This window comes from Maylandia zebra, linkage group LG8 (assembly GCF_041146795.1).
Source record: "Maylandia zebra isolate NMK-2024a linkage group LG8, Mzebra_GT3a, whole genome shotgun sequence".
Taxonomy (NCBI): domain Eukaryota; kingdom Metazoa; phylum Chordata; class Actinopteri; order Cichliformes; family Cichlidae; genus Maylandia; species Maylandia zebra.
In genome coordinates, this window is record NC_135174.1 from 21,328,845 (window position 1) to 21,355,938 (window position 27,094).

Consider the following 27,094-nt stretch of genomic DNA (forward strand, 5'->3'; position numbering starts at 1 on the left):
AGGTTCTAGCACAGCATTATTACCCACTCAATCTTACTTGCCCATTAAACTCAATTTCTCTCTTCATTTACTCAAAATGGTGCGTTGCTCCTTGTCTTTCTACCTCTCTCCCTCTCTCTCTCTCTGTTTTCTCTCTCCCCCTGCAGATTGCCCCGGTGGAGATTGATGAGAGCTATGATGAGATGAAGCAGGATGCACGCACGTGTCTCTCTCTCATGTCTCAGGGCCTGCTGTATCCTGAGCACATCCCTCTGGTTTTGGCTGCACTGGAAGAGGTAATATGTACACACAAATCCAGAAATACACATTCACAACTGCCTCACCTGCCTGCTGTCAATGTTCCAAGCCTAATCTCCCAAGGTATTGTGTTAGACTAAAAACAACCTATGCTATTTTAATTAGCTCGCAGATTTTCTGCGGTGAGTTTTTATGTGAGTGGTACCCCTGTTGTGAAATAGCGGTTCTAAAACTACCTTCACATCAAAGGGATGAGGAAGCATTGCAACATTTTTTTAGTTTCACCTTCACCTAAACATAAATCTTTTATGTTCTGGGAAGTCCTGGGTGTAAACAGTTTTTTAAAGGAATAGTTTCATTTGGTGGGAAATCCTTACTTTATTGCTTTGTTTTATTTTTGATCGAACACCAAAAGGTTATCATGTGGATCTGGTGCTGTGCACAATTTTATTTATTTATTAACCTTTATTTAACCAGGAAGATCCCATTGAGATTGAAAACCTCTTTTTTGAGGGAGACCTGGCCAAGATAGGCAGCAGCAGATGTCTCACAGTTACAGAAATTACTCAAACACAGGCAGCAACAACACACATGCAACAATAAGTGAAAGAATACGAATAAAATAAAAAATAAAATTCAATAAAATTCAAATAAAAATAAAAAAGTCAGTTAAAATGACAATCAATCTAATTGAAACAGTTACATGTTATGGACTTGGCCTCAAGGATTCGTAGTTTAGATTTAAAAGCACTTAATGAAATGAATTCAGTCATTTTCCATTCCTTCTGCAGTTTGTTCCAGGCCGAGGGTGCTAAATGGACAAAAGCTCTTTTACCAAGTTCAGTTCGGGCAAATGGAACAGAAAGCAATAAGTAACCATGCAGACGAAGAGAATACCGACCAGCATGTTTCATTACAAGCAGGGAACATATATAAGAAGGCAGCAACCCAAGTATTGCCTTAAATATAAAACTGTATAAATGAGAGTTCCTCCGACTTACCAAAGCAGGCCATCCTACCTGAGAGTATAACTCACAGTGGTGAGTCTGAAATTTACAGTTAGTGATGAACCTCAGAGAAGCATGATACACAGAATCAACCATTCGAAGACATTGAGCAGAAGCATTCATATATAGAATATCACCATAATCCAGCACAGGCAAGAATGTTGCAGCAACAAGCTGCTTCTTTGTATTAAAAGAGAAACACAACTTATTTTGAAAATAAAATCTCAGTTTTAACTTCAGGTTTTTCACAAGATTCTCTACATGTGGTTTGAAGGTAAGCGAGTCATCAATTAAGATTCCCAGATATTTATAGGTGTGAACCAACTCTATTTTATTACCTTCAAGAGTGGTTACTGATGGGATTGTTTGGGCTCGTCTCCTTGATTTAGAAAACAACATGAGCTTTGTTTTGTCTGCGTTGAGAAAAAGTTTAAGCTGAAGTAATGAATGCTGGACAGCAGAAAAGGCTTTCTGCAAGGAGTCAATGGCTTGGACAAGAGTTGAACCACAGCTGTAAATAACTGTATCATCAGCATAGAAGTGCAAGTTTGCATCTGGCACATGTAGACTAAGATTGTTTACGTAAATGATAAATAGAAGGGGACCTAATACTGTGGCACTCCGTTGTGCACTGTAACAAAGTCAGAACATAGACCGTCAGATTTAATGCACTGAGTCCTGTTACTGAGGTAGTTTGAGAACCATGCCACTGCTCTCCCAGAGAGTCCTGACTGGAAGAGTCTAAGTTTTAAAATACAGTAATCAACAGTGTCAAACAATGAAAAGTTGCAGATCAACAACTGTTTATGGTAATTTGTAGGCAGCAGAAATTTGATACAGACTTTCAGAATCGATTGTAGCAGGTTTTGTAACCTAACCCTAATACTGACTTTTCATGCAGTCATCATCAGGTCTGAGCTTTAATTTATTAAGGTTTATAAGCACATACACTACACTGAGAAAAGTACTGTTCTGCCTACAGTGCCATGAAAAAGGTTTATTTACCTTTAATAAATGAAATAATTTATTCGATATTAATGCCATTCACTCCTACATAGTTTACTGAAGCATGTCTTACCATCTTGGCTACCCCTCTGGAGTATTTATTTGTACATGCTGACAACTCTCAAATCTGATTTGTAAAACAAAAAGCTCAGCACGGTAAACTAGCCCTGAGATGAGGCTTTAAACCTTTTTTCTTAGCTGCTTCATGTTTGGCTGCACATCCATCACTGATAAAAGCAGCTGAAATGAGCTTCCTTAAAGGGGAGGCTAGCCTTAGCCTTAGTGATAGGATGATGGCCTTGGTCATTTAGAAGGTACTTGGAGTAGAGCCACAACTCCTCCACATCGAAAGGAGTCAGTGTTCTGGATATGCCTCACCGACAGGAGGCAGAACAAGGATGCCTTGAGGACATTATGTCACTTTACTGGTTACTAGGAATTAATTGGTATCCCCCAGAAGAGCTGGATCAGGTGGCTACGGGGAGGGAGATGTGGCTGTCTCAGGTAACCTGAACCCAGATGGATGGACAGATGGATGAAAATTTTTCCTCATTAAGTTATATTTTAGTTTATGGATACAGATGGTCAAGAGTCATGATAAGAATGCCTGTTTACATATTTATTATGATAACCATTGATTTGGATGATAACGAGTAGATATTTGTGAAATCTTGTAAACCCCAGCTGAGAAGCATCAGGAAACAACATAAATATGATATATATTAGCCCGTTTGTTTGTTTTATTAGGTCTTTGCTGGTATGGCCAGCACCAGATTCCAAAATGTCTTTCTTCTGTTGCAATCTGTGTTTTTATTTTGCATTAAAATGTAGACAGTGTAACCAAATGCACCAAAGTGGTGTAGAATGTGGTATAGAATATGGTAGGTGTATACGGTATACCCTTATTTATACACATTCTGTGTATATTTATACTTAGTGAAATAGATGTGCGATTATGAATATGTTGGCATACTTATATTGCGCAGGCACAGCCTCACAGAGTCATCCAGATGCTTCTTGAAAGATTTTAATTGCATGAAAAGAGAAAGTATTACATATAGATGTTGTGTACTCGAGTTTATATATCTTTTATGAGCAATATATCACCTTCAGGGCCTTTCGGGCATCAGTACAAACTCCAACTTGTCTCTCATTATCTCATCCCTTCTTTCTCTCCTCTCTCCTTAGATGGCAGGCAGCAGGTCATGGCATGCACGCTTCTCAGTGCTGACCTACCTCCAGATCATGGTTTTCTACAATTTGTTTACTCTGCTCAGTGTGCCCGCTGAGGTTCTCCGCATTCGAAAACTGGTGATGCAGCTGCTGCTAGATGAGCAGCTTGAGGTAACGTATTCACAAGCGCTGGTTTAACACAGCCCCTGGGATCTCTGTCAGGAGATAATAAAGGGCTGCTTTTCTAACCTAAACCTTAATCCATCTTTTCCATTCACAGTTATTGCTTAAAAATAACAGTCTGTCTCAGTGCTCACTGTAGTTACAGGGATGTTGATTGAGTACTGTGGCTGCCTGAAATCTCTTTGTCTGTGGCAGCTTGGACGATCTAAAAATAACATTCAAGCTAAACCCAAAATAATTGTTTATTTGTCTTGACTTTAAATCCTCTAAATTACTTACTAATGTTTATTTATTGAATCGAATAAAAAAAAGCTTTACAACTGGTTCTCGAAGAACAGAAGTCTCTTGAAATATTGAGTAATGTCAGCTTTTGAGCAATCAATGTCCCACTTGTCTTGCTTTTAAACCCTTTAAACTGTCTACGTTTATTGATCTGGATGTACAGCACAGGTGAAAATCAATAACCCCTGCACTCCAATTGAATTGTCCTTCTCTTAATATTTTGTTAACTGTGTGAGTGTAGAGTTGATTAATGCTTTGTCCTCGTATCACTGTCTGTTACAGTGCCTCAACCATCACTCAGAGCTTATTCATAATTTATGCAAAGTGATGCAGGAAGGCAGTGATGTTCTGCAACTGAATTTTACATCAGCTCAGCTCAGCATCTATCCCTCCTCCTCCTCCTCCCCTTCCTTTGCTTATATCTGTCCCGTGTACCTTGCTGTTCACCGATCTCCTTGGGCTCGCCTCCCTTAATAAATTGCACATGCATTCCTTGCCTCTAAAAATGCCTCGTGTTCTCCACAGCACTCTTTATTTGTCAGTTCTGATCTTCAAGGACCTGTTTTTTCCTCCCTCTTTCTCTCCTTCCTGTCCCGCCTTTCTCCTTCTCATTGTAGGTGAGGGACATGGCATGCACCACCCTCAGTGGTTTACTGCAGTGCCAGTTCTTCCCTCTGGACTCCAGTCTGCAGACACAGCTCCAGACGCTGAGTCAGACTTCCCTCCCCAAGGCCCGAGGGGAGCTGGCCTCTACAGGTACACACACACACATTTCCGTGCACGTCACAATTGCACAGTGAGGCAATCACAATAATACTTGCCCTATTACCCTTTCTTATCCCAGGGGAAATGTGAACCTTGAGATTCGAAGAGCTATTTCAACTCTCCCTTTGTGTGTGTGTGTGTGTGTGTGTGTGTGTGTGTAGATTTAGTGCGGCGCCATGCTGGAGTGCTCGGCCTCAGTGCGTGCATCCTGTCGAGCCCCTATGATGTCCCAGACTGGATGCCTCAGATATTGATGGACCTGAGCAGCCATCTCAATGACCCACAGCCTATAGAGGTGCGCGCACGCATTAGCCCCACCACACACACTCATATATAAACATCTAGCTCAAAACAGTGTGAGCTGAAAGAATACAATTTCATTGTCCAATTGAGGAGAAAATTGTGTCTTTGGTCTTACTTCAGGCATGAAGTATACATACAATGTAATCCGTAGAGCAGAGTTTGAATAATACATTATAGTGGTGTGGAGCCAATGATGACGATGGTTTAGTGCCTCTCCCATAGGAAAGTGAAAAAGATGAGAAAGAAAATCCAATAAAATACAGTTAAAATATTGTATTTGTAAAAATATTGATTAACATGTCTGTTACCGGAAAGATTAGTCGGAAAAAAATAGAATCTGGTAGAAATATTATATTTTGCCCATTATAGTAAAGGACACATATGTTGGTTACTGTAAATCATAGGCTGTATTTAAAAGGTGGAGATATCCATAATGATGATATCCGTATCCATGAGCTCCTGGTGTTCATATTTTCACGTGTCAAAGTAGGATCGTGGCCCCACATTTGGGGTTATTTGGAGTCAGAGATGTCAGTGTTTGGCAAGTCAACGGAGTGCTAACTTATCAGTCTATACTAGCAAACTTGGCTACCAACTTTCCGCACAGTGTCATCCTCACAATCATGCTGCCAATTAGCACAATTGCTGCAGAATCACTAAACTACTGTGAACCACATCCATATACATAGGTAATCACAGATACAAGTAAAATACACGTAAAAAAAAAAAAAGTCAGGAAGGTGTTCTTATCATCTCATCATCATCAGATTAATTACTGACTTTCCTTCTTTGGCCAAATAACTTTATACTTCATTCTTAGCTAACTAGAAACAACAGTTTCTAACAGTGTGCAATGAATAAATTATTTTTCCAAATTAGTTTTTAATTATTGTAAACAGTTTAGATCGTTGCTGCAAATATTTTCAGCTGCTAATCTGCATTTTACATTATGTGTCTCTAGATAGAGGATTTACCAGCCAAAACAGGAACTTTTGAATTTGCAGTTCATGTACTTAAACTTAAGTGTAGGCTTCATTGTAATAGATAGTGGCTGTAATCAAGGGTGGGTATGAGCGTTCACTGTTCAAAACAAATGAAGCAAGAAAAACAGTTGCTATCAACATTCTTTTTATTGCAGGACTTTACTACAGACTATAATGGAATTGTTCCACTACCGAGAAACAGCACATCACTTTGGGCTCATGTATATTAGTTTACATAAAAGTTTGGCCTTGAATCATGCATTACATCTTGTTTATCTAGAAGCCAAATATCTTTACATTCACACTTGAGAAATAACAATCCTATTTTCCCTGCTGTGGTTGCCAGATTAAAAATTATTCTGTTACCTTTTTATTATACATACCAGTGTATGGAAAAAGACAAACGCGGACAAACTCTCAGGCCTCTGGTACAGAGCAGTTAACAGTTATATAGACTGCATATACCACATAGAGCTATATACTGCATATTTTTTAATAAAAAAATACTTGTTTGCATTGAAAAGGGGAAGATTATTAACTACTCATAAAGTAACTGTTTGTTAATACACTTGGATGTATGCTCTGTTGCATGTGTTGTGTGAAGGCACCATTTCTATATGATCCCAGGCATGTTTTTCTGCATTGTGTTCTATAAAAATCTAGGATGCTTTCACACTTGGTCCCTTTCAGCCCTCTTAACAACTCAGAGCTATTAGTCAGCATTTTTTGCGCATATGTAAACACTTCAACTGAACTCAGATGAAGGCATGAGAACACCAGGTATTTCTCTTTCTCCCACATGCACACAGCAGTGGAGGAAACATTGGCTCCCTTTAAGTCATTTTAGTCATACCAAACCTGTAAAAGCACTCTGCTGAAAATGCTGTTAAATTAAATATGATACAAACGCCTAACTAGTGGACTGCAGCTAATGATTATTATTCATGATGGATTGATCTGCGTCGTTTTTCTACTTTAGTCAATTTTTTTGTTTTATAGAAATTCTGAAAATAATAAGTACCATCAGACTGCCCTCGTTGGTCTTTTTTTAATTATGAAGACTGAGCTGTGTCCTTTTAAAAAGACTAATAAGTGATCGTGTCCCTAATTTCATGATACCTTCATTGGTCAACAAAAAGCAGATACCAGTTTATCTGTGATTGGTCGATATCAGCCAGCTGATGTATCACCAGGGCTTTAGCAATGAGGCAGATAATTGTATTTTTTCATGAATGGGATGTTGAGCTTTGTTAGCGTGTAGAGGACCAAATGTGCAGTGATGAATCATGCTCTAAAAATGATACTTAAGATGTATGTTTATTTTTATTCTCGGATGCTAAAAAAGTAGCTTTGCATAATTCATAGTTCAGATCATTACTTATTTACCAAATATTTACCATATATGTGGCCTTGTTGCCGCATCTCAGTTCATATTCTGTGTAAAACAAACTCTTTTAGGTCCCTTCCTCCCTCCTTTAAGCCATTTTTGTTCTGATTGGCTGCCCTTCACATGAAAACAGCAGTTTGAACAGGTCTCATGTGTTCACAGCCAAAGCGCCAGCCACTAGAGCTCTGTAGGATATCATACAGAGCTAAGATTGGAAAAAAATATTGCATCATAGAGATTTCAGTCTTCATACAGGTTTAATATGAGCATCCACCATGTTTTCGATGAAAGACAGCAGGAAAAAACCCAATAAAGTAAATACAGTAAAGCTGATAAACTCACTTGTGTTTTGTGGTGTTGTTTCTAAATGTGCACACTGCATTCACCTAGATTATGTTTATGTATGATGATTTTGATTTTCTTACCCAAAGATGACGGTGAAGAAGACCTTGTCAGAATTTCGGCGTACTCACCACGACAACTGGCAGGAGCATCGACAGTGCTTCACTGACGATCAGCTGCTCGTGCTCACAGACCTGCTGGTGTCACCCTGTTATTACGCCTAGACAGAAGTTTCCTGCCTTCCCAGGTCTTCGTAAGCCATGTAGGACCACTACCAGAGAAATTAATTACACAACGGCTGGGAACTCCAGTCTTGTGCAGCTTGTAAAATAATATCTGATAATGCTAGCAGGGCGCTCTCCCGCTGGAACCTCACTTGCCACCGTTGGCCTTCACTAAACCCAGCAAGTAAGCAATCCTGGGCAAAATGGTTTCAAATTTTTAACTAGCATGGTATTTTTAGTCAAAGGTGGCCACTTTAGAGGGAAAGGTTTGGTTTATATTGAGAAAGTCTTTTTATTGCTAATCATCATTGTTCCGGTATGTACTTTTAAAAGAGTTCTAACTTGTGCACGTTATTAAATACAAGGAAGACATTCCTTCATGATAATGTTCATGTGTGAAATTATAAATATATATAAATGTATGCAATATAGGCAGCACGGTGGCACAGTGGTTAGCACTGTTGCCGCACAGCAAGAAGGTCCTGAGTTCAATTCCACCATCAGGCCGGGGTCTTTCTGTGTGGAGTTTGCATGTTCTCCCCGTGTTTGCGTGGGTTCTCTCCGGGTACTCCGGCTTCCTCCCACCGTCCAAAGACATGCAGCTTGTGGGGATAGGTTAATTGGATAATCCAAATTGCCACTAGGTGTGAATGTGAGTGTGAATGGTTGTCTGTCCTTGTGTGTTAGCCCTGCGACAGACTGGCAACCTGTCCAGGGTGTACCCTGCCTCTTGCCCTATGACAGCTGGGATAGGCTCCAGCGCCCCCCGCGACCCTGAAAAGGATAAGCGAATGGATGGATGTATGCAATATATTCAGAAAATATTTGTGAAATTGTAATCTAAAAATTATCGTTGTTGTATTTCTACAGCTATATTGTATCCAACACTTATAAAGCTATCTTAAAGCACTCATGATATATAATACCTCATATTGACATTAATTATATCATTTATATAAATAAAAAGAAGAAATAAAAATTGTATATATCATATTAGATCATAAAAATCTGTGACCTGCAGTAACAATGGTGTCATATTTCTATAGGCCACATTTTGTCATGTTCTGCATTAGTTCTGCACTGAGAATTTACCGTGTCCTGTGAAATAAATGCATTATTTGTAAAGTGTGGTGCTTCTTTTTGAGTGTTGCATGTTTGCAGGGTTGGCTGACTGTATAAAGCACCAGCTGTTTATCTCTGTACAGCCATGTCACATAGCAGTACACTTCATTCTGTGCAGAGCTCAAACATAAAAGCTTCTTCTTGTGAGGATAGTTTTGTGCCACTGCGCCCTGTTACTAGAGCCTGTGCACATTAGCACCAGCGTAGCTAGACCCATTTTACTGCTGCAGCCTAGTAAAATCTCAGGTCTGAGTTTTAACAAGTTCCTGTATGTCGCACAGGAGTCATTTAGATTTAGATTAAGACATGAAAAGAGCAGGGTTTTTGTTTTTTTGAATGCACAATGTCAAAAAGCTTTTAGTGCTAAAACTTGAAATATATTCTACAGTTGAATGCTCGAAAAACTTAAGTGTCTAAACTTTGTGTTTTGACTTATTTTCATAGATTATATATTAATAATTATCCATCTGTTTTCTTAACCCCTCATCTATGTCAGGGTTGTGAGGGACTAGAGCCTATTCTAGCTTTAAATTGGGTGAGAAGGAGGGTAAACAGTGGACAGATCACCAGTCCATCAGGATATATTTACTCACTGGCTACTTCATTAGGTTCGCTTGTTCAATAGCTTATTAACATAAATATCTAATCAGCCAGTCACATGGCAGCAACTGAGTTTAGCATGCAGACATGGTCAAGAAGGACTGCTGAATTTCAAACTGAGAACCAGCATGGGGGGAAAATGGTTATTTTAGTGACTCTGAACATAGTTGTATGTCTTAGTATTTCAGAAACTGCTGATCTACTGGGAATCCCTACACAGCCATCTGTAGGGTTTACAGAGACAGGTACAAAAACAAAATATCCAGTGAGCAGCAGATCTCTCAGTGAAAATGCTTTGTTGATGCTAGAGGTCAGAGGAGACAGCTTTGAGCTGGTAGGAAGACATAGTAACTCAAATAACAACTCAGTACAACCACAGTAAGGAGGAGAGCATCTCTGAACACACAACACGTCGGACCTTGAAGTCCATAGGTTACAGGACCAGAAGACCACACCAGGTGCCACTCCTGTCATCTAAGAAGAGGAAATTGAGGCCACAATTTGCATGGGCTCTCCAAAATTGGACAGCAGAAGTTTGGAAATATTGCCTGATCTGATGAGTCTTTTTCTGCTTTTTTGGATAGTAGGGTCTAATGTAAACTACATGAAAGCTTGGATCTATTCTGCCTTATATCAGGGGTTCAGGTGGTGGTGCAATGGTTTGAGGGATATTTTCATGGCACACTTTGGGCCCCTTAGTGCCAACTGAGCATTGTTTGAAACCTGCAGCCTACCTCAGTATTGCTTCTGATGATACTCATTTTTTTATGTCCACAGTACGCTAAAGACTGTAACATTATGACTGTAAAGTAAGCAAAGGTAGGTTGATGTAGCAGAAGAAATAGCCACTTGTGTCCCACTGAGTGTGTGTGTGTGTGTGTGTGTTAAAGATGGAATCACAGTTCGAGCTGTCACTCTTTTATTCTGCTTGTTGATGTTTTTCTGATGCAGTCGTGTTGAATTTGATGTGTTTACTGTGCTGAGACGGAGGCAGGCAGAATGAGAAGCAGCCGATGCCGGCTCCCCTGTGCTAGAACTACTAATCTTGACACAGAGTAAGTAAAGGTTAGACTAAACAATGTGTGTTTGCTTAAAGTGATTTTCATGACAACTACTTCATCATAGCAGGAAGAGAGATAGGCTGTATTTAGAAAAGCTGCATTACCAGATTGGACAATTTTTTTAGCTGTATTTATTACAGCGTTTAAACCGATTTGTCAAGTTTTAGATTTATTTTATTAAAGTTACTAAAAAAAAACAAGGAAAAATAACTGGGGCGTCATTATATTTTAATTGCAATAAGGTTTTATTTTTTAATAAACGGTTCAGTAGAATACTTCAGGAACACATTAGACTAACCATAGCAAGACAGAAAAGAAAAGCCTACACTGACAATGAAAGGCTGTCATTTGTCACAGCAGTGCATTGAGCTGAACACTAACATTAACATGCTCACGGTGACAGTACTAACGGTGCTGATGTTTCTAAAGTTCTAAAGTGAAATGTTTACAGTGTTTACCATGCTAACAAAGGTTAATTAGCACTTAATTTGCAGCTGCATCTGTCATTGTTTTTGTGTCTGATTATGAAACCAACTTAGAGCTAGAGTGTGCAAAAAACATGTGCCAACCCTAATTTCTTTACATTTTACTTCCAAGGAGCCAGATTTTCTTCAAATTCTTTAAAGTGAGCTTGAGCAGTAGTTCTCTAAAAGCCTTGTTCTTTGGACATGGGCTGCTCTTTCACTCATTTTAAGTCCAGTCCTTGTACCTGACCATTTTTAGAGGAATAAAAGAGCACCAGCAAGGTGATTTCCAAAGCGCTATTAGCTGAAAACTTGGCATAGCTTGTCATGAATGTGCAGCGTGTCCTATCGTTTGAGGGAAACTGGACAACTTGAGGAGAAAAGACAAAATATCTACAGCAGATAAACAGTATCTGAAAGTCATGTCTTAAGATATAGGAAAAAAATCTGATATATTCTCATATCCATCATGCGGTAATAGCTTCATTTTAATGATCTCACACTGCTAGACTGGCCTCTAGCAGTGTGAGATCAGCTTGACACAGAATAAAACAAAAGGCAGCCAACATCCAGAGAAGAGCTTTAAATGTCCTTCAACAAGCTCAGAGAACTATTCCTGAAGAATGCTTAAAGAAATGACGAGCTTGCCTAAGAGTTCAGTCATATTGACTTTCAAGCTTTATAGAATTATACTCTGCTTTTACATCCCATAGTATATTTCCATATTTCAATAAATCGCTGTACCCATTTCCCCATTTTCTTAACAAAATATAAAGAAATGAGGGTTGGCTCAAGACTTTTAGCTCTATATTTAATAAACGTTAAACCAGACATGAAGCAGCTCAGGTTTGAGTGTTAAATGTTTAATAACTAATATGCAATAACATTAGCAATTCTTTCTCATCTTGGCTAGTCAACGCCAGATATTAAATACCTATATTTAAACCATATATATTGAAACTGTTCTGTAGGGATTTATATTGAAACTTAACTTGCGATCTGTACATTTTTGGTAATTTATGTTTTCTATACCAGTTTATGTGTTATTACTTTGAAGCAGCTTTCAGTGGATATTTATTTGCACTGAAATCCTGAACAAAACAACATTATTTAGTCAACTAATGAGGTCAACATGTCCCATCCTACATGTAACAAACATCTTTATTGGACAAGTTTACCTTAAACCCTGAGATCATGTGACGAACCCAGCCCAATATAGACATTTTTTAAAAATCAACTGCTGTTACTGAATTTTTCTGTCCGTTTTCTAGCCTCTCTCTTACTAAAGTTTCAAGAGAAAACAGATGTGTGTCTGAGTCCTCAGGCAGAAAAGTCCTCACGGCGTCAGCCAGCTGAAACAGGTACTCTGTATTTTTCCCGCTTGGACCGGTAGAGTTGATGATCTGAATGGCGATCTCCTCCAGGGGTGCGGGGCCGAGGTAGTTGGGATTGTCCTTGGAGCCGATGTAGATCAGCGTCTGGCTTGGCGAGCAAGTGAGTGATGGACGGGGGTGAAAGGTCACCGTGACGACCTGATAACCACCTTTTTCTCGGTAGTCGAGGTAGCGCTTCACTTCTTCCTCCCGGCCAGTCGGCAGTTTGTAGGCAACACCCCAAACACACCCCTGAGGAAAGCAAAATGGCTTAGAGGTCCATAACCTGATGACATTTTCTTAGGTACACCTGTTCAACTGCTTCTTCACACAAATCTAATTGGTGGCAGCATCTCAGTGCATTTAAGAATGTAGACATGGTAGACAAGAATACCTACTGAATTTCAAACTTACTGGTCTGAGTATTTCAGAAACTGCTGATCTACTGGGATTTTCTCACACAACGACCTCTAGGGTTTATAGACAATAGTTCAAAACAGAGAAAATATGTCAGTGTGGACCAAAATGTTAGAGGAATGTTTCCAGAGCCCTTTTGAATGTATGCCTTGAAGAATTAAGGCAGTGCAAAAAGGGTTCCAACCACTACCAATGCCCATGTCCTTAATAAAGTGTCCGGTAAATGTATTAGTATTTACATTTGATAAATGATGATATATAATCACCTTGTCTAAAGTCACAATAAAAGTCAAAATAAAAATAACTGACATAACCAATGTTATGTTCAAAAACACTAACCATACTCACACCCAGAAAATTATTATAATCAATTACTCTCTTGCTTCTACGCTGTGAGTATTTCTTATTGTATTTTATGTTTGCAAACATCCAAGGACTTTACCTTGGACTTCAAGAAACTATAATTGATAGTTTTCAGCATTTATTTCAAACTTATCACACTTATCAGTCAATTCTAAAAACGGATTCCTGCCATGCTTTACTACATCACAACTCATACTACAGTACTGTGCAAAATCCTCAAGCCACTCCTCATTTTTAGACATTTTGCTTTTAAGAAGTCAGACTTTCAAGTTCTTTTTTAAAGACATCTTGAGCAACAGTTCTTCAGGCTTTCTGAAGTCTTTCAAACTTTTTCCTTCTAGACATTGGCTGCTTTTTCACTCATTTTCATTCCAGTCGTTGATCATTTTCAGAGATTGTTGTTTTATTTTATTTGTTTGGTTGTCGCACCGAAACTGGATTGTTCAAATTGCCTTTAGTAAGTACAGACATGGTCAGGAGAGAGGTACAACATTGAGTATCTGTTGGCATCTGTGAAACACGGCTTAGTTGTGGTTTGGGGCTGCATTTCAGCCAGTGGTACTGGGTATCTTATCAAAATTATGTAATAATAAGCATTGAAAAGTACAGTCAGACTTTGATCCAACATAAAAACACTATCTGGGAAGCATTTGGCAACAGACTGCCACTGGAACACTATTAGACATGGATTGGCCTCCCCAGAGCCTAGACCTCAAGATTATTAAAGCAGAGTGGGATCACCTTGACAGAGAACAGAACAAAAGGCAGCCAACATCCAAAAAAAAGACTTCTGAAACATCTTTAGACATCTGGAGAACTATTCCAGAAGTCTCTTTCCCATTTTCCTAGCAACATAAAAAAATGAGGGGTCACTCAAGACTTTTGTACAGTACTGTCTATAAGAGGTTTATAGACAGTCTTCTTTCCTGCGCCGTTTTCACTCCTGTCTGCCTTGTAAAAGCACGAAACTCTGCAAAACTGTTTATAATTAAAGTATAGCACTTTCTATGTATGTAAGTGAACACAAAAAGTTCTCTCTGAAGTGGAATCCAATTTGTGCAGCTTTGTACACTGATCGCCTTCACACTCCAACTCTTGTCTTAATTATAGCCAATAAAACAAGAATACATAAAAAGGTAGGTGGATTATGACCTTCAGGTAGTAATAATCTCTCATTACTGTGTAAATAACATGTAATTTTGTTTGCTTCCTGCAATGCAAACATCAAAGTGATGACAATAAAGGCATACGTCTTGTACCTATTATGTAATGAAGTTACCAGTCAATGAAGGAAAGAACAAACAAATGGGGGCTATTATGAGTATGTAGTCCGTATTTATGGAAAAACATCAAGAATATGACCAATATAATTTCTTCTTTTCTATTATCGTTTCTTTCGTTTCCATTAATTTTTGATAATGAATGGTTCTGCTCATCTGTCAAGCTATTAATTGAATTTGTGGTTGGAATCACAAATTATTTCTTTCTGACATCATAAAGACTTTTTAATACTGACTGATTAATAAAGGAATACGTCATGGGCACACTACAAAGAAATTGTTATTGCACCCTGATGTTAAGAAAGGGGGTATAACTCACCTCAGGATTCTCCACGAGTGTCACAACCCGGCCAGGCTGCAAAGAACACACAAACACACATAATAAATGGCTTTGTCATTAAATTGCAAGTTGGTTAGCACACATATTGCAGGAAATGGGATCTTTCTGAAAGGTTACAGGCACGGTGGGGGAAATAATTATTTGATCCCCTGTTGAATTTGTAATGTTGCTCACTTACAGAGAAATTGGTTAAATTTTCATTAATTGGTTTTTATGGTAGTTTCATTTTAATGGAGAGAGACAGAATATCAACCAAAAGTCCAGGAAAAAAGCATATTACATAAACACTATAAATTGATTTGCATGTCACTGAGTTAAATAAGTATTTGATCTCCTATAATCTAGCCAGAATTCTGTGTTCATGTGGTACACAGATTACAATCAATCGATTACAGATGCGCTTGATTTCAAGTTATATTTGTAAAGCATGCTTGTCCATAAAATCGGGTTTTTCCATCCCAACCTCTCTACCTCCATAGGCAAGACCTAAGAGCTGGATAAGAATGTAAACCTCCACAAAGCTGTAATGGACTGCAAGTCAATCAACAGTAGGTTTGGTGAGAAGGTGACAACTTTTGGTGACATTATTTGGAAATGAAGGAAATAAAAAGATTATCAATCACCCTATAGAAAATCTGTGGGGGGAACTGAAGTTTCAAGTTGCCAAGTACTAAGGCATGTTTTGCTTGGCGATGAAATACTTCTTTCAATCAATGACATGCAAATGAATTTATAGCTTTTACTTCTGAATTTCTGGTTGATATTCTCCATCTCACCGTAAACAGTTCGAGACTGTTTATTCCGTTGTGTGTGATCAAAATTACAAATTCAGCAGAAAAACAAACAATTATTTCCTCCACTGTATAATATCACCTGTACACTTTATAATGCAGTGGTTGCCAGACTGTGAGGTGGACACGTATTGATTGGCAGCGCTTGGCAGACCAGGAGAAAAAGAGTGGATAAAATTAGAATTACATTAGAAAATGAATACGTTTTCTAAAGCTGGGCAAACAAAGAAAAGTTGTGGTTTTAATCCGATATAAGATTACAGGAGTCTATAAATCGCCATATTAGGGGGAATATTGCTAACATGGATTTAAATATTAAAGGGCAACATCTAGCCCATTTATAAGGAATAAAGGTTAGGACATAAAGGCGTTAACTTTGTAATAATATAAGCCGAAGTGAAGTGTCTTCAGTAATGTCTGCCGTGCACTAAAACACACTGTAGCAACATTGCATCAGGTAGTACTTTTTTCATTCTGGCCGCTATGAATCAGTTCCCAAAGCCAGCAAGGTATACTCACCTTACCCGGTACACCTCGATGGTCGGTACTGCCTTGCCAAAACCGGCGACTGAAGCCTTTTATGTACCCAATTCTCTTTTCCTCGTAAGGAAAATCTACTTTCCATATCAGTGAGCCGTAACCGAACACCCACATGATGAGAGGTTAGGCTAACAGAAAAGGACGGGTGAGCTGGACGAAATAGTCACCTGTAATCGCGACGCCTACGACTTATAACAAGAGCTACAGCATTATAAAAGCTGACGTGTTCACCTGTATGAGTAAAGGTGATATCTAAAAACAGGAAAACGTGCTTGAAGCACCGGTTCCGTGTTCAGCGGACAAACTGTCAAGTAATACGGATTACGTAAGTTCCTTCACTTCCACTAAATACCTTTCAGTTTAAATGACAATTCTGGAGAATCTGCACATTTTTGGCCAAGAAAGCTAAATTATGACTTTTCGGTTGTTGAATCAAATGATACCCATTCTTTTCGCACCGTGTTGTGCTTACAGCATATGCCGTATCACTTTCTTGCAAATGCTTTCGGGCCACCTGCTTTTAATTTGAAGGTGAAGCCACAATTCCGGATGTTTGTAGCTATTTCTGTGCTGGTTTTAGTTAGGCCAAACGGTACAGATAAGCAAGAAACGCTGTCATCGTGATGTATGTCTAAATAGCAAGAGATTATAATTTTGTAATAAGTAGTTTGAATATGTCCATGACTTCCTTGTTACCGTTCAGTACAGTGGGATAAATTTAGTTTAGGTTCACATCAATTTATTTCAACAAACTTTATTTTTTTAACTAAAAAATAAAACAAACAAGACAGAAATATTATTAGATTAGTCTACTATTGTATGATATTAATCGTGGACGTTAACGATTAATGGATGTGTTAATGTGACCTTTTCTTGTCAAAAAAAAGTCACAATTAACTCTTAATAACATACAAAACTTTTGTTTCCTTCTTTATTTTTATTTTTTTAAATCTCGTCTTTTCTCGAATGTTGGGTTCACCTATTACCCGATGTACCCTAAACCCCTACAAGATTATTTTATTTTAGGCTATGGCTCTCATGATTTCTTTTCAGCTCATTTCTTCTTTTGTGTGGCCTTTTTTCAAACATGAGCTGGGACAGATAACACAGGGCTTTCATCCTGACACCAGGGGGTGCTGAGTTTCTATTTCCCACAGTGTGTCATGGCACGCTTCTTTCATGTATGCCGTGAGAGCACTGATTCAGAACCAAATTAAGTGGACAGCAGCAATATGGTCTCTAATGTCATGCTCATTCCCCTGCCTCTGAGAACAGCTAGTCAGCAAATCTTTTATCTGAGACTCCAGTTTGGAGATGCAGCTCAATAGCTGAAATCCCCAGCTGTGGTAGCTGAGGAAATATCCACCATTTAGATACCCTTATTCAAGAAACCAAAGCCAAACTTGGGGTAGCTGAGCTGATCGCTGAGTGACAGAAGATCAGAAGTCAGCTCTAAACTGGAAAAAAAAAATGGAAACAGTAACTGTGTTGGTCATAAAACCTGTTGCCATCTACTCAAAAACATATTCTTTTTGCTTTTTAGCCCCCCGCATGTTATCTTTTACTTTTATAATTAAAGTATGTTGTTTTGTAAATGCACCATGTGAATTGAGGTATTTACACTCATCTGCGATTTAAGCACTCCTTGGAAGTATTGAATGGACTCCTCTTTGACTTCAAAAATGCCTCTAATTCTTTGTGGCACAGATTCAGCAAGGTGCTGGAAATATCTCTCAGTGAGTCCATAATGACATGATAGCTTCACACAGCTGCTGCAGATTTGTTAGCTCATATCCCTGACATGGTCAAGAAATCAGTTTGAGATGACTGGACTGGATTGTCACATGGTGTGTTATCAAGATGGAAGCGGCTATCGGACGATGGGTACATTGTGATTATAAAGAGATGGGTATAGTTAGCTACAATACTTAGGCAGGCTGTGGGGTTTAAACAATGCTTGATTGGTACTAAGGGGTCCAAATTTTGTCAAGAAAATATCCTCCACACCGTTACACCACCGGATTGATCTATGCTTTCATGTTACTTACAGAAAGTTCAGACCCTACTATCCAAATGTTGCAGAGAAATGGAGATTCATCACAACAGCAAACATATATTTGGGGCGATTGTGGCTCAAGAGTTGGGAGTTCGCCTTGTAATCGGAAGGTTGCCGGTTCGAGCCCCGGCTTGGACAGTCTTATGTCCTTGGGCAAGACACTTCACCCATTTCCTACTGGTGGTGGTCAGAGGGCCCAGTGTCCGACAGCCTCGCCTCTGTCAGTGTGCCCCAGGGTGGCTGTGGCTACAATGTAGCTTGCCATCACCAGTGTGTGAATGGGTGGATGACTGGTTGCAAAAAGTGCTTTGGGGTCCTTAGGGACTAGTAAAGCGCTATACAAATACAGGCCATTTACCATATTTTCAGTGTTCTTTTATCCAGTTTTGGTGAGCACCCATGTGGTTTTCTGCTGTTGATGTAGTCCACTTGCTTCGAGGTTCAGAGGTGCTCTTCTGCTTTCCTCAGTTAAAACAAGTGGCTATTTAAGATATTTAAGATATTTAAGATTCTTCTTAGTTCTTAGTTCAAAGTAGTCTAGCTAATCTCCTCTAATATTTGACATCAACAAGGCGACTGTGAATCAATGCCACAAATAACTTGCAAACTGTATCTCTATGCTGTATCTACCTTTGACACTTTTATTAGTGTGGCGAGGTGTGGTTTGTGGCACAGCAGCAGGGGAGGGGTGGAGCAGTGGGTTCGGGGTTTGGTGTCAGCGGAAGACCAACACAGCTGATTTCCATCGTATAATCACGCCTTCCCTATTAGAGTTAGATGCCAGGACCTGACGGGAGAGCTGCGTGTGCTGCACTGGAGATAGACAGCTGTAAAGATGCCCAACTGAAGTCACTGGAAAAATTATAAATAAACATTCAATTACCTGCAAAGCTACGTGCCGTAGAAAATATTTACTTGTGTTAGTTCTCGTTGTTTGTTACCTTTGTATTCCAGTGACAAACAACATAGACATTTAGGCAAGTCTAAACAGTTTGTTCTGCATCGTGTTTGTGTTCTAAGAAAAGAAGCTAATTCTTTTTTCATAATGAAGAACATGTTTTATTTACTCGACTAAAGAAAACACATGCATTTCCTCTCTAGGTGAATTTGTTGTGTCCTGTTTGGTAGATGGTAAACAAAGATGTTGTAGCGAATGTGAAGATAACGCATGAGAAATGACTGGAAATAGCGTTTAGTGTAAACGTTCTGTTCCTCTATCTAATCAGTACCAATCTGAAACCCATTTTCCCCTTTAACACATTCTAGTACAGAGCATAAACATTACATATCTTATAAATTAAATCTACAGTAATCCACCCTTTATTCCAGATTTAATCAAAAGACTCATTATGTCAACAAGATAATCAAAGCAAATATGTCATCATTGCAGAACAATCATTCTGTGCTGGTATGTAGGTGGCTATGCATGCACAGCTTCACTCTGTGTTATTTCTTCTCCCAGTTTCTCCATACACGTTACATCAATTTGATTCTCTTAGGCTTTCTTCTTCTCTGACAAGCATTTCCTCTCAGTCTCCTTCTCCCCGTGCTCCTCCTCTCTTTGTGTTCCCTCTCCAAATGCAGAGCTGCTCCTAAACCTTCCTGTTCTCCTCCTGCAGAGTATTCTGTTTATTCGACAGGGAGGTGGCCAAGATAGTTCTTTGCTCGATCATTTCCCTCTGAATTTTGTTCATTTTTGCAAGCCCGCTTTCACGTTGGAAGACTGCATTTGAATCAGAATTGTGTTATTTGATCGGTTTTTTGCTCTCAAAATTGTGCTCGCTCGCAAAAATTCAACCTGCCTGGGTCAGTTTCCTTGACATGATGAACCCTACTGAAAAACATGTAGCAAACACACCAAGGGGTAAATCAGATAATGCCACATCAGGTTGAATCTATGTGGATGGATCAGACTGTATCATGCTTGACAACTGACAGAGAGCACTGGTTTCCTTTAACCTCATAACCACCAGTTTTTCCCTGACCTCACATTTGATGTTGTAGTCGTGTAAAAGAGGTTCAATACACTGTGAATCCTAATTTACTGATGTTATCCTTTCCTTGGAAATATCAGAACAAAGAGCTTTTCTTTGCTGTAGGTTATGAACTGATGATGTAGTTTGACATTTAATTCGAAGGACTTGTTGACTAGAAAGCTTGCGTTAGAAATCATAAAAGCATGGCAGTTGAAATTTTGGGGCATTTGTATTCATTTCTCATGGTGAATTGGGGACTGAAATTTAGAATATTGTATATGAGGCTCTGTTTTACTTACTTTTAAAAAAATCTGTGACTTGTGAGTGTCTCAGCTTTAGGGGGGCACATCACCAAATTACAGGAGTGCTCCTTTAAGACGAGTTACGCTCCCCATGGTCTATTTACTCGTACTGTCTTTCCAGCTCTGAGTGGGTTTTCTTGTTCAGACGAAAAATCCAGGAAAATGTGTCTGTTGCCATCTTAGTCCTTTGTATTTTGTGCCAAGGCCTCTTTCTATTTAAGAGGCCTCTTTCACTGCTGTTCTTTGTTAAATGGAGCTCTCAGCATTCAGGACTTCTTTTGATTTTGTGTGTTCTAGCAAAGAGATTTTAATACTGTGTGAGAGATTCTGGCCAGCTTTATTAATTTGCACTCAAGAGTTTTTATTTTTTTTACAATAAATATACCATCCAGTTACCAACAGTTTTTTTCTAACTAGGGAGAGAGAATTACTTACATAAACAATGTTGTAAGAGAGAGATGAAGATTTCTGAACTGGAATTTAAGAGCAAATTCCAAAACAGCACGTTGTGGTAGGACTGTATCTTCCATGGGATACAAAGCTCTTTAAACTTTACTTCAGGGCAAAGTTTTTATGTGGCATTCGCTCACATTTGTCTGTTTTTTCTATAGGTGCTCTGAAATGAAATAAATCCTTCAAAACTACTGCCCAAATAAGTGCCGAGAAGCGTTTGTAAGATGCCTGACAACTGTCTAGTCTTTCTTCTAGAAAAAAAAATATTTTTAATCATTCTTTGGTGTCAAATTGAAGAAATCCAACATGTGAATTTCATTGGTCATTTGTTCTTATCATTTTCTTAAATGTAGAGGTAATGTGATTTTACTACCCACTTTATTAGATACACTAGTTCAGCTCCTGACTCTCGTGACAGTAACACCATGCATTTAGGTATGTAGACATGATCAAGACGACCTCCTGAAGTTCAAACCGAGTATTAGAATTGGGAAGAAAGGTTATTTGAGTGACTTTGAATGGGGCATAGTTGATGGTCTGATCTACTGGGATTTCCCCACACAACCATCTCTAAGGTTCACAAAGAATAGTCCGAAAAAGAGAAAATATGTTGTTCTCTGGATGAAAGCGAGAATGGCACGACTACTTCAACCTTATAGAAAGGCAAAAGTAATTCAAACAATTGTTATAACTTTGGGCTTTGCACTTTGGACCTCTTAGTAGAAACTCCTGCTGACCATCTTAATCTCTTTGTGACCACACTGAACCCATCTTCCAATGGCTACTTCCAGAAGGATAATGCGCCATGTCACAAAGATCAAGTCATCTCACACTAGTTTTTTTGAACATAACAATGAGTTCACTGGATTCAAATTGCCTTCACAGTCACCAACACTCTCCTAGCACCTTGTTGAATCTATGCCAAAGGTGGAATTAAGACACTTCTTAAGACACGAGGGGACAAATCTAGTTAATATATCCTTATATCCTTACTGTGTTTACAAGCTTCTTTCAAGGAAAGCCAAAATTTACATCTTTCATGCTAGTCAAATATCATTCCCAGATCTAAAAAGAGTCTTTCTGTTAGCTCTTAACAATATTTGGATGGTGGGGTGGGTGCAGTTTTCTCTGTGGTGGGGTTGGGTGGACTGTCCCGGGCTCTGTGGGGCCGGGAGGCGCTGCTGCACTGGGCCCCGGTCTGGATGGGCCTGGGCCCCCTTTCCCTGGCGGGTCGCGGAGTATGGGGGTGCCTACTGGGGTCAGCGGGGGAGCTGGCCCCAGGGAGTGATCACTTGCCCCTCCCTTCCTTCCCTCCCCATCTCCAGCTGCCTCCCCCTTCCCGCTCCACCGCAACCACCCACACATGCAGGACCTTGGAGTAGGGGTATGTCACCAGGGTGCAGAGGAGGCTACCCCCCCCTGTCCCCTTCTGGCTGCCTCTGCCTCAATTTTATCCCACAACTTAGACATTCACATTACTCACACTCTCATTACACATACATATAGGATCTTGGGGGTGGGCACGATACACGGAGTCCAAATTACCATCAGGGTGTACACCCCACCCCTGGCGTCGTTGCCCACCTCTCAATTTTAAATACACGTAGACATTGAGGGCTAGCAGGAGGGACTATGCGCTTACCTGCTGCTCTCTGGCAGGTAGCTCCATGCCCTCCTGGGTTTTAAATGCACCTTAGAACACACATGCATCAACACTACAATGAGCGGGTGGAGGGAGGTTTGGAGTCTTCTCTCACCCCCATTCTCTGCGGCCTGCTGGAGCGGGGGGGCTAGGAGGAGGAGTTGGCCGTCCGACTGCGGTCTGGAGTGTGGGGCCTCCCTGCTGCTGCGGAGTCGGGGCGGTCTGCCTCCCCCCACCGCAGGGAAAAGGGTAACACCACCTGGGTCTGGGTGCAGTTCCCCCCTCCAGGGGCAAGGGTACCTAGACCCGGTTCGTAGAGTACCTTTGGGGAGTGTGATCGTGTGTACAGCGTCTCTTTATGTCTGTCTCCACGTTGGTTGAGTGTGGAGTAAGTGCATATGAGAGCATGAGGGTGGGAATGGATGTTTGTGTCTGTGTGTGCCTTTATGTCTGTGTCTATATGTCAGGTTGGGTGTCAGACGCCACCTCTCTGGGGACATCTCAGGCCCTCCAAGGTTTGGAGGCCTATCTCCCCCCACCACCACTTCCCCTGCCAGTGGCGGACTCCCTCAGACATCGGTGCGTTGGTGGTTCTTTGTGTCCGAGGATGGGCGTCCAGGTACACACCGGCTCACTCCTTGGCGGCCGCCTATCGAGGCCTGGAGCCTGGGGCTCGCTCGGGCCACTTCGGAGGTGGGGTGCCCCCGGCCTCTCGGCCTGGGGCTCGGTCACTCAGGCACGGCTGGCTGCCGGCGGAGCTCACGGGCGCGTCACTGCAACTCCCCCTGGCTTCTGCTCCGTGGCTGCTGAGTGAGCCCTCATCTGGGACTCTCCTCAGCTCTTTCTGGGACAGTGGCGCGGCTGCCCCTCTGTTGGTCTTCCTTGGTCTCTTGTGTTCTGGGGGCCTCTGGATGTCTGGAGTTTTGATCTCCTCCATACCTGCTTCATGCCCTGGAGGACGGGGCTGTGGCCCCCCCACACCCTCTAGCAGATCATTACATGAAGGAACCTTTTAAAAAAACAAAACAAAAAAAAAACAAGCGCGTCCATGCTCACAGGTGTACACACGGGTGATCACACCCACAAACTACACCCTTTTTGGCTCCTACCTCAAAGCACACTGTGTTCTGTTGATCTTATGTGCTGCACAATAATGTTTAATATTTAGTATTTACTGTCATATTCCCATATATCATTGTGATGTTGTTTATTCTATTACTCTTGTTCTCTTCTGCTTGTTTTCTTTTTTCTTTCTCAGCAGGTGATCCAGGTGATTGATATATGTATTTCTTTGTCTTTTTTTTTTCTGCCCGTTCCGTTGGTTTTTGTTTTTTGCCCTTCTCCCCCGTCCCTCTTCTCAGCTGTTTCTCTTTCCCTCTTTCTTTCTCCCCTTCTTTCCCCCAGTCCAAAAAAAAAAAAAATATTTGCCCAGTCTTAAGTTTCCACATTTATATAAAACCCTTTGGATATATTCCAAGCACACATAGCTTGACATTTAAATGAACTTACGGGGACAATATTGATGACAACCTCTGGACACTAAAGTATAATTTTGTCATGCGAGTATTTAGTGCAAACATCCATGTTATACACAGGTATATGATAAAAGCAATGTGTCTGCTAGCTGTTTCACTGTTTTAGACCCATTTTTCCCTCAAATCCTGGAGAAGACAGAATAATTGAGCAGCTCAACTTAAATTGCTGTTTCCAACTCAAACAATCAGCCAGAAAAGATCCCTTCTGAATTTCCTATCTACAGAGACTATTTCTTTTATTGCTCATAATGAGCAGACATGCACTACCACTGTTGCTTTTTTTAAAGTGTCGTTTTCTCGCTTGTTGAGATTTGAAAAGAGATTTCTTCAGATAGTTGAACCTTTTCTTCCTACCATCCACCTGCAGGATCATCTAACTAACCTGCAATATTTAGTTGCTCTCCTGCAGCGATTGAGGTCTACAAAACGCATCCAAAAGGTCTCCTCCATATTGACTCACTCTGGCATCAGTGGTTTTCCACACACAAAAAAAGCTCTTGAACCCCTGACTCCATCTCAGCAGCCAAAGTGAAGAATTGGCTCGCTGAGCCATGAAAAGTCCACTATATGTAGAGAGCAGAGTTGAATGGGCCGTTTTGGGCTCCAAGATCTCGAGACAGTTTGATCCTGAACTGCTCATATGACTCGTCAGAGTTCTCTCACACGCTCATGCTGAAATGAATGCAGCCACATCTATCACAGCTGTTGTTCTTGCCCGAGAATGTGAATCTATTCTGGGTATAACAGCTAATAATGATGATATGAAGGACTGTTAGATAAGGAAGTCATTATTACCGAGTCAATATTATCTATTTTGACTCACTTTTTGCACTGAGACTGCAAAGACCTAATTTATGAAAGTGTTGGACCAGCACAAGCATTGATTAATTAAAGCAACAGAATGAGAGAATCATGTTCGCATTGGCATTACTGATATTCTCCCTCTGTCTTCAAACGTTGTAGATGTAATAATAGAAACGATTATAGGCCTATAAAGAAAAAGTTTTATGGGTGATGAGCGCTGTTTTCTCCTTTGTCTTATCAGTAACAAAAGGCAAGTATTTGGGGTCCATGTGATGATAGAGGCGCCTGTTAACACATGTTCTCAAAAAATTAATGTAAAGTTCTTTCCAACTCCGAGTAGTTCTATTAAGAGAAAAAAAACCCTAAATGCTGATCATGAAAAGAGAGAAGCAGAGGTGATATCACCTTACCTCTATATCAGTGTCAGCAAAGGTTGTGTCATTATGTTAAAAAAAATTACTAGGATGGATGGACATGGTCCGCAACAATACCGCAACCAGGATGGAGCCATACTTTCATGTTTTTTACACCAGATTCTGACCCTACCGTCCAAATATCACGGCAGAATTCGAGACTCACCAGACCAGGCGACTTTTCTTCAGTCTTGTATTGTCTAATTTTGGTGAAATCATGTGAACTGTAGCTTCAGTTTGCTCTTCATAACTGACAGGAGTGGACTGCTGTAAGAATCAGTGTCGTGTGTGTTGAGAGATTCTCTTCTACATACTTTGGTTGTGAATAAAGATTATTTGAGTTACTGTTGCCTTTCTGTATGTCAGGTCTGTGGTAGCAGACGATGGGAAGTGAAGAGTGCAAACAAAAGGCAAAGGGAGACTAAGATTAAATTAACATTACTAAACTAGGAAAAACTAAACACTAGATCCATGGAACATGAAAACCTGAAACATGAAACCCAATACCTCAGGACAAAAATACAAAACACTTGTTCACATGTTCACGGGCCTAGTGCCATGACACTATCTGCTCCAAGCAGTTTGTCCTCTCATCTCTGGCTTCTGACATTTTCTTCCAGAGAAAGGTTCCTCAATGGATATTTTACCCTTTTTGTGTGGGGAAATTCCCAGCAAGTCTTCAGTTTATGAAATAGACCAGCCCATCTGGCACTGACAACCATGTCACCTTCAGTCATTCAAATCAAAGTTCTTCTCCATTCTGGAACATCTTACCAGTTGGTGCCATGTTGCAGTTTGGCTGATTAAATATTTGCCTTAACAAGTGGTTGAATAGTGTTAAATCCTCCCAATTCTTTTAATCTTTGGGCTGAAGGAAGGACAATACTCGGTGTATAAATGCTCAATCAACAATCTTTTATTCCATACAATTCAACACTTTATGAGCATAAACCATCCAGATGGGGAGACATGCATGAAGAGGGTCACAGCAAATCTCAAAAATGGTGGCGGGTTACTCAACCTCTTATAGCCTCTGTTGGCCCCCACCTAGTCGTAAAAACCTAAACATTCACATTCTTTCTCTCTTACGGCGCCTAAGTTGTGACCTTGGCTTCCTGTGCAGTATGTTCTGTTCTTTTCTAATCAGACAAGTAAGGTGATGACTCTCTGAAAACAGTATTTCTTATACCTCAGCAGTATAATTCATCATAAAACAATATCATTCATTCACAATAAATCAGCAGTCTAATTCAATACAAATCAATTTAACAAATGTAATAGTTATCACCTTCTTCTAATTCAGGAGAATAATGCAAACTAAAACTACATAATGATTTCACAATCTTTAATTAAGGGCTAACATGGCATAAGATAATATAATGATCTCACAATAGATGTACCTAAAGAAGTGGCCATTGAGTCTACTTTTGATTTAGTGCAAAAAAAATATTACAGATTTTGCTATAACTTCCGAGCATTTACCATGACACTGAAAACCCTTCTGGGTTAAGGGTTAACACTGATTCTAAGAGCATTTTAAAATGATAATACACAGCCTACTTTTTCTCCTTGACTGATGGTAACACATAATACAGCAGCACAGTTAAACATTTTCTTCATTTACATTTTAAACTGTGCACATTTGTAGCAAGTAGCAACAAAAAACAGCTC

General features: G+C 40.0%; 2 protein-coding genes across 2 annotated transcripts in view; one reads left to right on the forward strand and one right to left on the reverse strand.

The window, feature by feature from the left end:
• LOC101485841 (proteasome activator complex subunit 4B) overlaps positions 1 to 9,016 on the forward strand; it is a 47,081-nt gene extending 38,065 nt beyond the window's left edge. Inside the window, exons 43-47 of the mRNA XM_004561160.5 lie at positions 147 to 275; positions 3,438 to 3,593; positions 4,505 to 4,643; positions 4,814 to 4,947; positions 7,757 to 9,016. Coding sequence (XP_004561217.3) covers positions 147 to 275; positions 3,438 to 3,593; positions 4,505 to 4,643; positions 4,814 to 4,947; positions 7,757 to 7,891 — 693 coding nt within the window. The 3' untranslated portion in view covers positions 7,892 to 9,016. The remainder of the gene's footprint in view (positions 1 to 146; positions 276 to 3,437; positions 3,594 to 4,504; positions 4,644 to 4,813; positions 4,948 to 7,756) is intronic.
• A 1,869-nt stretch (positions 9,017 to 10,885) lies between these two features.
• chac2 (ChaC, cation transport regulator homolog 2 (E. coli)) lies at positions 10,886 to 16,563 on the reverse strand. Its single transcript, XM_004561159.4, has 3 exons — positions 16,222 to 16,563; positions 14,891 to 14,926; positions 10,886 to 12,763 (listed from the first exon to the last, which is right to left on the reverse strand). Exons 1-3 carry the CDS (start codon positions 16,354 to 16,356, stop codon positions 12,365 to 12,367), a joined length of 570 nt encoding a protein of 189 aa, XP_004561216.1. The 5' UTR covers positions 16,357 to 16,563; the 3' UTR covers positions 10,886 to 12,364.
• Positions 16,564 to 27,094: the final 10,531 nt, after the last annotated feature.

Coding starts and splice junctions, on each gene's coding strand:
- chac2 (XM_004561159.4), bottom strand. CDS start 16,356: ATGTGGGTGTTCGGTTACGGCTCACTGATATGGAAAGTAGATTTTCCT. Junction 14,927..16,221: donor ATCGAGGTGTACCGGGTAAG/GTGAGTATACCT, acceptor TGTTCTTTGCAG/CCTGGCCGGGTTGTGACACT. Junction 12,764..14,890: donor CACTCGTGGAGAATCCTGAG/GTGAGTTATACC, acceptor TGCTTTCCTCAG/GGGTGTGTTTGGGGTGTTGC.